Raw genomic sequence first — 13,203 nt, forward strand, 5'->3', positions numbered from 1 at the left:
TCAATCATACAAACAATCACAATTATTTAATTAATTTAACATTTCAAAATTTAAATTTTTGGGATGTTACAATTTGTTTTTAGTTCCTTTTTCTTAAAAAGGGCAAAAGCTTTGTGTTTCATTGCATTGATAGAGAAAAGAGTCATTACAAGCCCCAAGAAGGGACAGGCCTGACTTACAACAGCCCAAGCAAGGCCACACCCAACGCACAATACAACGCCCCTAGACCCTAGTCGTAACTTGTTGTTTTTAATTTCTTTCCATGGTAATTAAGAGAAACATTTGTGAGAAAGCTACGTAATAGATCGTCATAATTGCAAACTAAGTAAACGTGAGAATAATTCCACCCTACTACAAAGAAAAAACTACGAGTGTGGACACACGAATGATCTTTCCATCGCAATTCGTGAGACCTTTACATGGTGTGACGATCGAGCGCGAAAGCCAAGCATATGCATGATGCATGCAGGTACAAGGCATCTAGTGCTTTGCTGCTTTTGCAGTAATGGTTGAAACTAGAACAGTGGTTCTTCTTCCTCCGGTCTAAAGTTTAGTCATGATTTTCCTAAGCTAGCTACGCCCTAGCAATAGCTATCTGCGTGTTCATCACTAGAGGTGGTGAAGCTAAAGCACTTTGTTTCCTTCTATTTTCTTCTGAGGGAGAAAAGTGCTTTATTCCACGGCTACCCTAGTCAGTCCGACGTGTTTTCACAGTATTTTTAGTCGAGCAACATGCGTCGATTCGGATCGATGCTGAAAGAGAGCCCTTTTGTTATGTTATTACATCTATAAATATCTAATTATGCCGGTACGCTTACGTAAGAAATTCCGTCTTATATTCCGACACCAGAAAGGAACTCCATGTGTAGTCAGGAAAGGAGAGATCTTATTCACTGCCCGTGCATGTTTGGTACCTATAAACTTAAAAAATGTAAGCTCACTTTCCGCCAGGCAACGGTGAAAACCCCGAGCCAATTGCCAGAACCGCTGCATCAGTGCATTAGAATTGCAATTCTGTAGTGGTTGCCACTAAGCAAGCACAAGGCTGAACAAAGGTAGAAGAGAGAAAAGGCATATTTTTACAAGTCCCTTCAAGGTGGGAGCTTGACCCTACCTGAATACACAGACTGATCAAATCAAAACCCTCGCGCAAAGGAGCCACGCCCTGCAGTGGCAAGTGCGTGCGTGATGCAGATCTTTCAGTCGACATTTTAATCATCGATCGAAAGAATGTTTGCCACCACAAACATGAGCCAGCTTTCCACCGCGTGCATGCTCATCCATTTTGCATCCACTGTAGGAAATCCAGCAAGTAGTACATATAGTATCCAGCGGCATGTATGCTCATCCATTTTGCATCCACTGTAGGAAATCCAGCAAGTAGTAGTGCATATAGTATCCAGCAGCATTCATGCATGCAAGAAGCAAAGCTAGGTTTAACTATATATACCCCGGCCTGTCGCGATCATGGTTTGTGCTAGATGTGTAAACTGAAACTGCTAGGAGAGGATAAGCTGCTGAAACAAAATCCAGGGGCGAGCCTTGGCCCTTGGGCCATGCGTAAAAGAGGGGGGAAATGCATGCATATACTCCTACTGGTGAATGGTGATTGCTTGCACACGAAGAAAGGCACAGCCTTGCTTTTCCACGTACGCCAATAAGGCCGGTGAGAGGGAAATGCATCTCTATCCAACTAGGGAGAAGAGGGCTAGAATAGCGGGCGGGCGGCCGGGAACAGGAGCAGACAACACATGCGCCCGAAAGAAGGCAAGGCACGCACTGAAATGGAAAAGAAGACGGCCGGACAGCAACTACACGGTATACTGGCTAGCCAGACCACCACCGGACCGATAATGCGATGCGGATGCAGAATCTAAGCACTGATTGCGGTGAGGGGGTCAAAGGTTCGCCGTCCACCCACACCAGATTCTCCACGGAGTCGACACGACGCTCAGAGATTCCGGCCGCATCGATTCGATGCCACCCGGAAACCGTTTCTTTCTCTCTCCCAGTGATATAGCTCCCTAAAGAGAGAATCATGGCTAGCTAGCTAGCCACGACTATGGACGGCCAGGGTAGTTTGTTCCTCACCCCGACTCTCTGGCTGGCTGTTGGTACGCGCAGGTCAGGGCCGCATTATCACGGTCATGGGCCTGGCCAGCAGCAGGAACAATGGCCGCCTGTGGACCTAGCTAGCTAGAGAAACGCATGTGGTAATCATGGAGATGGAGAGCACAACAAGATCCGTGGGTTGTGGCTGTCCGCCGTACGCAAGTGGGTGCCACAAGAAGCTTAGCTGATGCTAAAATGCTCGATCGGGCATGCCCAGTCACTCGGTAAGGTTTCTCCGTCGTAATTATTCCGCGTAAAGCAGCAATCAGCTCGTGGCAGACAGATGAACGCCAACGGTCATGGAAGTGAGGAGAGCCGCGAGTGCGCCAGGAGGTGGCGAGCGGACTGATCATTCCATCAGATCAGGAGGAACTAGCTTGTCGATATGATCGCTCCCAGTTTCTGATTTTGATTGGGCCACTCAAAGTGCCACATATATTGCAGCTACACCACTACTGTCTGCAGGGAACTATATATCCTGTTTACATAACTACTCCCTCCCTCCGATCCAAATTAAACTGACGCAGCCTCTATACAATGTCAAATCATCCGAATTAAATGACGCAGCCTCTATACAATGTCAAATGTTGCACATTAAGGCAGGGTGTTTATTCTCATCTATTGTTTATACAAACACACTGACAAGCATCCAAGCAACAATTCTGGTACATGGAAGATTTGCGAATAGCAGCACCACATCTACATTCAGGTAGATATGCACGCTCTAACTTTACAGCTGAAGCAAAGGTGTCCCTCCAAGATAAAAGAAAACCTTCATGTACACATTCACAAACCAACCCAACTGAACAACTTCAACAGAAGAAAGCCCCTTCAGACATTCTACTCCTTCGTCGGAGGTATTGTCGTTTTATTGTCAAGTGGGTTCGGCTCTATAGTCGACGCAACACTCACACATTCAGAGGTGAAAAGTCTTTCTATCATCCTGTTAACGTCCTGTCAAATAAATTCAAGGCATCTTCTTCTCCATTAGGAGTTTGACACCGTTGCCCTGTCAAAAACCTCAGGACAACTATAGCATTCATCTTCTCCTGCCATATCCTTGGTAGAAACCACCAGCGGCATGGTGACGCCGAGCGCCTCCCCTGATCCAACCATCCCAATTGCCCCGCCCACCTGATCTAATACTGCTACCGGTATTGCTCCCTCCTTGGCCCCAGTTCCCCATTTGTGACGATCCGCCATTCATTTCTTCCTCCTCCCTCTCGTTGTATTCAAGGATCCTCCGCTTAATGTTCTGCTTCTCCTCAAGCTCGGCAGCTTCTTGCTGCTTTGTGCTCTGTACAAGAGAGCAGTCGCCAGGGACGAACATCTGCTTCGTCTGTTGCTTGTGCCCTTTCTTCATTAGCACCTTAACACGCACCTTGCTGCCACCACCAGCATTACCACCCTCTTCATCCACAGTTTCTTCTCCACTCTCTGACTCCACAGCCCTTGCATCCTTTGAACCTTCAAGGACATTCATTGGTACCTTCATGTTCAAACTGGACCTGGAACGCACCTCCGATTTACGTGACTCCAAACTCTCCTGTAGAAGGGCTTTCAGCTCTCGGTCAAAGTCTTCTTGCTCCTTGGGATCAACCTGCACAACCTTTTGCCTAACCTCAACACCCTCATCTTCATCAGAACCAACAGGCATCCCATCGTCCTCATCATCACCTTCGTTCTCCGATGCATCATTTGATTTCTCCTCAGACAGAAGATCTTCTTCATCTTCATGACCACCAATGCTGCCACTATCTGAATAGCTCTCACTATCTGCGCCTTCTCCATGATCCTTACCATTTCCCTCGGCTCCATTCGCTGAACCCCTGCCATCATCATGTGGCTGCCTTTTCTGAGATTCATTGTCCGAGTGCCTTTCACTCTCAGGTTTCTCTACTGAGGCCGCACGCTCGTGTTCTTCGAGTTCAGCTAATGCAGAGTTAAGTTCATCTATTGATGAATATCTGGTCATGTTTGGTCGTAGCTCAGCAAACAAATCCTGAAAGAACATATGGATGAGCTCACTGAAGGATTGTGCAAGTAGAGCTATGGAATATATTTGATTCTACATTAAAACTATCATGTTGACTTTTCTTTTAACTCCTAATACAAAAACAACAGCAATAAAACAGCATTTATTGCCTTATTACAAAAATAATAGGTTCATCTAAGATATTGCCCTGTTTCTTTTGTATAGCATTTACTTTGGAACATGTGCCTTGTGCCTTGCTGCTGCTACAAAAATCAAGGCTCGACACCATACATTTATCATTGTTTATTTTGTTTTACTCATTCTATTTTTAAAAGATTAATAGCATCCAGAAGCCAAAAGTTTTTGTAGAGTGTTGTTCGACATTCTCTAAGGGCAAAAAAGGGCCTAGCGCACTGGTATGAATATTTTGAATGGTTCAGGTCTTTGCTGCCTGGTTGCAAAAGGAATATCAAATATAGCATGCAATACGATAATGTTCGAACACACGTCGTTTGTTATATGTGTGCACTCTTATAATTTTCAACAAGGTGGAGCTGGCTTTCAGAACGAGAGCTGGCTGTCGCCGAGCTCAAACACAAGCAGTGGGCCCCATGTTGTCGCTAGCTCAGTGCTGCTGTGTTCTGTTCTATGAGATATTTTAATCCGTAATTCACCTCATGGGACTTGGGAGGTCTTTTTCGCTACTTAAACATTTGAGCTATCTTTCATCAGCTAGTTGTGGGAGTGGGATAGATGGTTGATAGAGACTTGTTAAGTATTGGTTATGTGCTAGCCTGGGTTGAGACAGTCAGGTTTTAGCTCAGTAAAATCCGTTTTGCCGCTGTTTTTCAATGAAAAATAAGGTTTCAGCAATATGGGTATACTAATTTAGTTCCTCCTATTCCTTCTTTTTGGATTAGCTCCACCAATTCAGAAAAAGCAAAGTCACAAAGGAGCAAGATCCACATGGTTCCTGATTCTCAGAAACAAAAGGGTTGCATCATCTACTAGGTATAAAGTTGTAACCTATATTTGACTATCAAGAAGTCCACTGATCTTCATAAGCATGATGATATTTATAAGCATGCAACATTGTGAATGTAAAAATGCAAGTCCTGAATATTCTCCTATCGGTAAGTGCATGGATCTTCAGATGCCCGTCAAAAATATATTCAACTATCAACAGCTCCACTGATCTTCAGATGCACGTCGAAAACATTCCTTTGGTTAACTATTACAAATGTGAATGCTATGATTGCTACAGTAAAGTCTTTTGACTCGAAGGATCGAGTCTTTCTTTCTCATTATCAAATGTAGAACCTACAAGATAGGAACTTTGCTTCGGTAGACACCCCCTAGAAAAGTTTATGGATTTCGATGCAGATTAAAGATGGAGATTAGAAGGTATCCCTTTAATAAAAAAGGATAATATAGTCTTTTGTATCCAAATCAGTCTATCCAATACGTTTGATCTGGAGGCTAATATGGTGATAGCCTTTTTAAGTAACTTTAAGATTCATGCAAACTTTTAGGACCCGAATATCCAGCAACGTCAGATTTTTAGACATGGCAAATCAAACGTTTTTCATGGCAAATTATGTTCGTCGAGGATGGCAAGTTTAGTTGGCGAGCATGGTAAATCCGTCTCAGTTCAATTTTTTTCCAGGAAATTGCCGTGCTGCGCAAGCGAGAGCTACATGCACCGGGCTGCCCAAAGTGGTCGGACCCTTCCCCGGACCCTGCGCAAGCGGGAGCTACATGCACCGGGCTGCCCTAAATTGCCGTGCTTGCAAACTAAATTGGCCATACTCGTGTCAATATAAATTGCCATGTCTAAAAATCTGACATCAGACTTTTAGCATTTTCGAATTTTAACAGGGGGGGTATCAAGGCAGAAAAATAAATATTCTTGTCTACCAACAATAGAAATTTAACTGTATCCTTTTTTTGCAAAAAGAAATTTAACTGTATCCATCTTAGAGGGAATGGTTATTTCTTTACTTTATAGCTCAGCAATTATCACTGTTAAAAATCTCGTCCGATTTAATCAGCCAGTTAACCAATTTATCGGCCGATTAACTGGCCGATTCACCTATTAATCCCCTACTCGCCAGTGCAGTTACCAGTTAACGATTTCCTGAACATTGGCATTTATAATGGAGTAAGCTCACAGAATATTTATGCATGTTGGCAAACTGTTCACACGAGAAAGGAACTAACAGAAGTATTTATGCATGTTGTGAAGTTATACATGAGAAAGAAACTAACCTGAATGTCAAACTCTATGTCAAGTGGTAAGGGGCCTTTCATAATAATGTATCTTTGAAAATGTAGCAAGAACTTGTCAAGCTTTCTTTTGGATGAGCCTCTAGTGAAATAGTGGCCACAAGTCTGCAGAAGTGTTATGATCAACCTGATCCTGAAGCAATCTTCTGGTGGATCCAACACATCTTGCTGTGCAAGAAAGAAATAGAGAGTGATCATTCTCAGACATGCGCTTGCAATAAGTAATATGATAAAAAAGAGGAAATTAAGGTTAATGTCATCAAATTTCTAGGGTGCAAATAGGTATCACACATAAGAAATAATTTAACAGTTCTTTATAATTGACAATTTTAGATTGTGCCGTACATAACATGCAATCACCTTTTGCACTTTGATTTGAGCACTAAATCAACATGACATTTAGTAAAAATTGATGCCACTTTTAGTATTCTAGCACTATTAAAATACAACATCAAATATAAATGTCTTAGCCAGGAAAGGAGACAAGTTTGCTGTGAATAGTTTTTCTCATTTTTTGTACCCTTAAAAAAGAATGGATTTGAACTTAAAATTTTACACATAGACACACTAATTTGAGAAGTGCATTTAGAAACCTTTGGGGGAAATGATTTTGGTGTCTGAACCAAAAGCAATTACATGAAGGGTAACTGCAGAGGATATGCCGACTTATAGCCAAACCCAATAAATCTAAGTAACACTTCTATCAACATCTAAAATTATTACGAGAATCACACAAGTCTTCACATGCCAGCATCTGAACCACATTTCAACGATGATAAGGAATAGCACCGGAAAATGAATTAAGGTTAGCAAGGATGTAAGTGCTTACTTCATAAGTCCCATGACCAAACATAATGATAAGGTATAATGTCTCAAATACAACTGAGGAGTCAATATGCTTGTAGCTGTACAGCTCCCCAAGAAATCGCATGTGTGCAAGTCGTCTTTGTTGCATCGCATAGTCATTCAACTCCAACCCAACCCTTATCTCTTCTAAAACCTAAATCAAATTAGATAAATAAAATTAACTCAATTGGATGCTAGCTGATTGCACCTTCTCCAAAATAAACTAAATACAGCCATTCTCGTAGGTCAATAGGTACTCTCGAAAATAGGTAACTTTGCCTGCCATCGACATGTGAGTTTGTCACATATATGCTTGTGCAATGAATGTAAATTATGTCAACCAGATTTTTCTTTTGGTATCAAAAACATCATTTAAGGTATCAATTATAGGAACTGACCTCATCTACCACTGCAACAGCAAAGTCATCATGATAACGGCTAAGCCCAGCAGTGAGAAGAGCAATCAGGTGAACTTGGCTGTACTTTCCCTTGTGAACCTTTAGAAAGCACTTTACAAGGTATTGCTGGCACTCTACCCAAGGTAGCTTTCGTAACTGGCGAAGAACATGCTCAACACTTGATTTGTCGAGATCTGAGAAAAGCAGCTTCCTTATGTACTGCATAGGAAGAAGCAGCATTGTTCATTATTGCACTCCATAGATAAGTGAATTTAAAGGATCAGAGAAACAGAAATGGTCAGAGAAGAAGTAAAATCTTACTTGATACAAAGGTGGGCGAACTTTTGAAACTCTCGCAGATCTTTCAGGTGGTTTACAAAGGTAGTAGGCATTTTCTACAAGTGTACTGTGGCGCGGATCCAGATTCTTAACATTTTTCAATCGCATCAGTATCTCCAGCATGTTAGCCATGCGGATTGTAGTTTCAGGTGAACGATATAAAAAACGTCCGCATGTCTCAAGAAGGTTGCAGGCCACGTCAATATTATGATGACTGAAATCATCTAGGCACGCCTGCAACATTAAACAATAAGCTTTCTCTAAGCAACAGGTGGAAGTGCAAAAAGCCTAGAAATTACTACTCCATGTATAAGACAATACCTTCAAACAACTAAAAACAAGAGCCGCTGGTGCAATTTTGAATTTGCACAATTCTCCAATAAATCTTATATTCTTTATTTTTGTTTCAATGTTGATCTGATCCTGTAAACAGAACAGAGAAGAATAGTTAGTCACAGTACATCAGTTTATGTAGATATCCTGTCCCCCTGGATTTAAACTCCAAGATTCTCCTAATTTAAAGGATGTGGGGGAGGTCCTGGAGTTGTTTGATCCATGAATTACTGTTTATAATGATGTTAGTATCTTAGCTTAGATTCTAGACTTAACAATAAATCGCAAATATTGTCAGGGATAGAAAGACAAATCAGTATGATAGGAAACAAGAACTTAGCAATGAGAAGAAAAAAAAGCAAAGAAACTAAGAGTTACTATGATCATACCTTTTTATTTATTAAGAAGTTGAACTCCTCTTCGAGCATGGGGAGAAGCATAGTAGGGACATCTTTCATACATGATGACAATGTGGCAATCATTCGAGAATAATAAGGTAAAAGCTCCAGAGAAGTCCTTGGAACACTGAATAAGGCCCGCACAAGTTTTTTCCGGCTTGCTTTAGAATTCAGGTAGCAAAACTCAACCTGGAGAAACCAAAGTAGCTTGAGAATGATAATGAGCCTCTGTGAAAAGGACAGACAATACAGCAGGAGTAAATACCGTCAATTGATCAATAAGATCACGGCTCACACATCCTGGCAACCTCTGTAGCAGGTTGTCCAAACTTCCACCATCCAAGGCTCTTACTTTCTCTTTATCTTTTTCAGTTTTCCTGTCCAAATCCTTCTCTTTCGATTTTTCTGCCTCTTTTCCCTTGTCCTTTTCTTTTTCTTCACTATCTTTCGCTACATCATCTGCCTTTCCCTCAAGTTGATCTTCAGTGGCAGAAGAAGTCTGAGCATTATCATGCACTTCAGTCTCTTGTTCCGCATTCGACTCCTTCAAAAAGAAGATGCATACAATGATTTACTGCTGAACCCAAAGAAAAGAATAATGCTTACCAAAAGAAAATAGAAATTACCTTTACACCACTTCAAAAACAAGCTATATGTTATTCATACTTACTATCCAGAAGAAATGAGAAGAGGATGTACTCAAAATGTCAGACAATTATCCAAAAAGGAAAAGATCAGTTCTTAACTGCTGATATGTTGCAAACAAGCAATATAATCACAGAATGACATATGGAATCTAACAATCCAGTTTACACCGCTTCAAAAACAATTCAGTTTATAAAAGAAAGAAAGGTATTATAAAATCTTCTCGGACAGTGCCAAGTGAACTGGCAGAATGAACTGCTTTTAAGGCATCAGAATCTTACACTAGATTGTTCACGGCCCTTAGCATGTTGCTCATTCAACTTCTGTTCAGCCTCTCCCAATAAGACAGCAGGTACAAATGCTCTGCTCAGAAAGTAGACTATGTAGTTTCAGAAGAAGAATTTGTAAAATAACATAGTTGGCAAGCTAGAGAATTGGCGATAAAATGAAGAGGAACCTTAGATCAGGTAAAGATTCATAAAAAGTCTTGGTATCGTCATCATCCCAAATAGGTTCCAGCACAGATGGTTCTTTTCCCGAAGAGGGGGTGACATCAGTTCCAGTAGTAACCCTTGTTGTATTCCCATCATCTGGCATCACCGGAGGCTGCAAGTCAATAGCTTCAGCTAACCTGCAAAGGAAAAGGTTGCAGATCCTCATTAATCATACATAAATAGTAAATACATATTCGAACGAAAAAATTGGCATACTATTAGGCAAAGCATTAACAATTATTCATTTCTAACACATCTAAAAGATACAGCTAACTGAACATCTATGGTCTTTTGCAAAGCTGAACATAAAATAGTATTAGCTTTAAATTAGTCGAGATGTGTCGTCATTTGCTTAATACTTGTTTTCAGTTTTTCAGGTCTTTCCTTAGAAGGAAATATGAACTAGGAAGAAAATATTGTTTGAATTTTCATAAAGAAAGAACCGATAGTAGACTACAGAATCAAAAGGAAATCTCCGCTGAACTTCTCAGGTACGTATGAGGGAAGCCGACCCTATCAACACAGCTAATGTTGTCTCCTAGTTGCAGTAAGCATGGATGACTCCCGTTTTAGTAAATACAATATTCCCATATAACCATATTATTTTGTTACATTATCAAGGATATAGGGCATGAGAGGTAAGAACCCAGTGGTGGCATAGTATTGCTGGAACAACAAATTCAGCTAGTAAATTACAAGGGTCAGACATGTGCTTATGTGTTCTATAACCATACATCCTTAGGAAAAGGGCATATGCCACAGTGTTCAACCTACAAATACCAGAACTAGACAAACTGCAAATTATGCTGCTACGAGTAAACACAGAGAGGTTAATAATAGCATTCTCGAATAGATACTCACGAGGATACACCACGTAGTAACTGATCAAAAGACTTTCGGAGCTTCTCATATGAAGCTGTGTTCTCATCACTTAATTCACCTTTGGCACTTAAAACTTTTGCATTCTCTGCCTCCATCAGACGAAGAGACTGGATATGGTTGCGTACATGCACAGAGATATCAGAAGATAGTTAAAGGATAACAAATAGAAAAGTACAAAGTAGTAAACAGAAAGGGTGTAGTAGTTACCGCATTTTCTGATTGTAGTAGTTCAGACACAGCATCATAGTAAGAGTTCAAGGCTTTCTTGAAGAATTTCTTCTGATCAGCAGTAACATTTAAGTCCTTAAAGAACTGCATCAATCAACATTTTATAGGTAGGTTAGCTCAGTATGGGCACTGAAACATATCAGTCTTCTGACCAATAGGTGGCATATAAGTGCAGGAATGGTGCACTGGTAGACTCCTGAGAATAGTATATAGAACAGCATAGGATGGTGAGCGCAGGCACATTTATCACTCATACTTTCATGCATGCAGGTCCATCCCATGCTTAGGCTTGTGCACCAATGAATCAATTAAAGTACCTGAGGTTCCCAACCATTTTTCACTTAAGGCAGCCATCTGCTTTTTAAAAGCCTAATCTGTGTTAGCCCACTTTGCCATTAGTTGGAGACTCATCAATTTAAGTGTTCACTGATCATTTTTAAAGGCTGCAAACATTATGTGCACTTACTCAAAACAAAATACAAATGTAACTTTGGGCTAAAGGATGTGCCTAGAACTCAGTAAGAGCAGCTAGCTCTACTTATTACAGTTGAAGTCAAATGTCATGATCATTTTTACTGAGACCATTTTATACCTAATTAAATTATTTTGGCACTTCAATCTCTTACCTCATCATAAGATTCATGACCATGAGACCGTAACCCTATAAATAACCTCCCTTGACGAACAAAGGAAGAGAGAAGAGACAGATTTGTCTGAGTTGCTTCCCGGTCCTTCAAATGCTCCAGTGATGTAAGATCTTTTATAATGTTTACAAAGATACTAGCATCTTCAACTATTCCAACAAAGTACAGTTCAATCAGTAGTTTCAGGGTGCTTCTCTTCTTCATAGCTCTTGAGTTTTTGTCTGTATCCAAATCATCTCCAGATTTACCAGGCACGAAGACCTTCAGTAAACCTTGTATAAGGCAAGGAGAGAAGTCCTTGTATCTTTGATGAAGCAATGAGCAAACCTACATTACATTGCTAGAAGGGTTATAAAACACATAAAGCCACATAGAAGTGATGTATTTGGAACTTGACATGTTCATCATCAAATAAACCTCAAATTCTAAAGTGCCGTGATGAAGCCATGTAACAGCAAGATCACAATAAGCCAAAAAAAAACTGAAAACATATGTGTTGAATGAGTGGCTCATGTACTACTGGCCCAGGAGCCCCAGGCCCACACCAGAGTGGTGGCTGACCTAGTTCAGGTAGAGCTCCAGGCAACAGAGAAGAGAGCCGCCAGAACCATCGAGCTACAGTGTGTTGAGCTCCTCACCCGTTCCACATGGTATCAAAGGACAGGGCGGCAGAGGAGGCAGAGCGATCAGCGGGGCTATTCTGCCACGCGGTGGCGGCGGTGCTGGCCTCGGCTGACACGGCAGAGGAGGCACACCCGGCGGAGGTCGCAAGGGAGGACGCGGTGCGGCTGCGCGCGCTGCAGCAGTGGAAGGAGGCTGTGCACGTCGTTGAGCTCGACGGACTCATCCAGAGGGTGTTGCAGGAGCTGCCGCCGCGGCCGGCCGTGGAGGAGGTTGAGGCGGCGCGGCTTGGGCGGCACGCGCAGGCCACCGAGGTGGCGACGGCGATGGTGGCGGCCATGGTGCGGGAGCCAGCAACGGCCAGGCTGCTAGAGAAGGCACGGCTGCCAGGTGCTGGTGCTGCTGCTGAGGTGGTGCACGCAGCTGGCGCTACTACTGGGTGCCGGTGCTGCTGTAGGAAGAGGGGCGGGAGGCGCTGTTGAGGGTGCTGCTGGAACTGCTATTGCTGAAACTGTTTTGTTGCTGCTGCTGCTGCAATAGCCGCAGGTGCTCAGGCTGCTGCGTGCGGCTGTTCGAGGAGGAAAGGAGGGACTAGCTGCTGCGTGTGGCTGCCTGGGAGGAAGATGGCAGGTGGTGAGGTCGTGGATATGTTCAATAACTTGGCGGTGGAGGATTCGGTGAGGCCGGATGATGGATGTTCGTGTGAAGTAGAGGTCATCGAGGAGGAGAGGACTGTCGTGGCTAGCAAGGAAGTAGAGGAAACGGGTAGAGGACCGGCAGCGACTGTTGCTACCGCTGAATACCAAGCAGCACCAAGTTCGGCTCATTTTATCTGTACAAATGAAGGTGACACTGAAAAGGCCACAATTGATGCTCACAGAACTGATCCGGAGTGGGTTCTAGACTCTGGTGCTTCTGAACATGTTGCAGGTGACTTCAGGGAATTTGAGTCACACGATCAGCTCGCTCCCTCTCAAAGTGACACGATGTGTACTGCTGACG

General features: G+C 42.5%; 1 protein-coding gene across 2 annotated transcripts in view; it reads right to left on the bottom strand.

Moving 5' to 3' along the window:
* Window positions 1-2,621: 2,621 nt before the first annotated feature.
* The window catches only part of LOC123144893 (regulator of nonsense transcripts UPF2), a 17,841-nt gene continuing 7,259 nt past the window's right edge, over window positions 2,622-13,203 (bottom strand). The window contains exons 5-17 of one of the 2 annotated variants that reach the window (XM_044564150.1): window positions 11,563-11,907; window positions 10,916-11,020; window positions 10,688-10,815; window positions 9,790-9,963; window positions 9,614-9,695; window positions 8,953-9,228; window positions 8,679-8,876; window positions 8,278-8,379; window positions 7,939-8,190; window positions 7,618-7,836; window positions 7,203-7,373; window positions 6,356-6,541; window positions 2,622-4,114 (exon numbers count right to left, since the gene is read on the bottom strand). In XM_044564150.1, coding sequence (XP_044420085.1) covers window positions 3,152-4,114; window positions 6,356-6,541; window positions 7,203-7,373; window positions 7,618-7,836; window positions 7,939-8,190; window positions 8,278-8,379; window positions 8,679-8,876; window positions 8,953-9,228; window positions 9,614-9,695; window positions 9,790-9,963; window positions 10,688-10,815; window positions 10,916-11,020; window positions 11,563-11,907 — 3,201 coding nt within the window. In that variant the 3' untranslated portion in view covers window positions 2,622-3,151. Of the gene's footprint in view, window positions 4,115-6,355; window positions 6,542-7,202; window positions 7,374-7,617; window positions 7,837-7,938; window positions 8,191-8,277; window positions 8,380-8,678; window positions 8,877-8,952; window positions 9,232-9,613; window positions 9,696-9,789; window positions 9,964-10,687; window positions 10,816-10,915; window positions 11,021-11,562; window positions 11,908-13,203 lie in introns of both variants that reach the window. The other variant, XM_044564148.1, reaches the window with a different exon arrangement.

Source organism: Triticum aestivum, chromosome 6D (assembly GCF_018294505.1).
Source record: "Triticum aestivum cultivar Chinese Spring chromosome 6D, IWGSC CS RefSeq v2.1, whole genome shotgun sequence".
Classification (NCBI taxonomy): Eukaryota; Viridiplantae; Streptophyta; class Magnoliopsida; order Poales; family Poaceae; genus Triticum; species Triticum aestivum.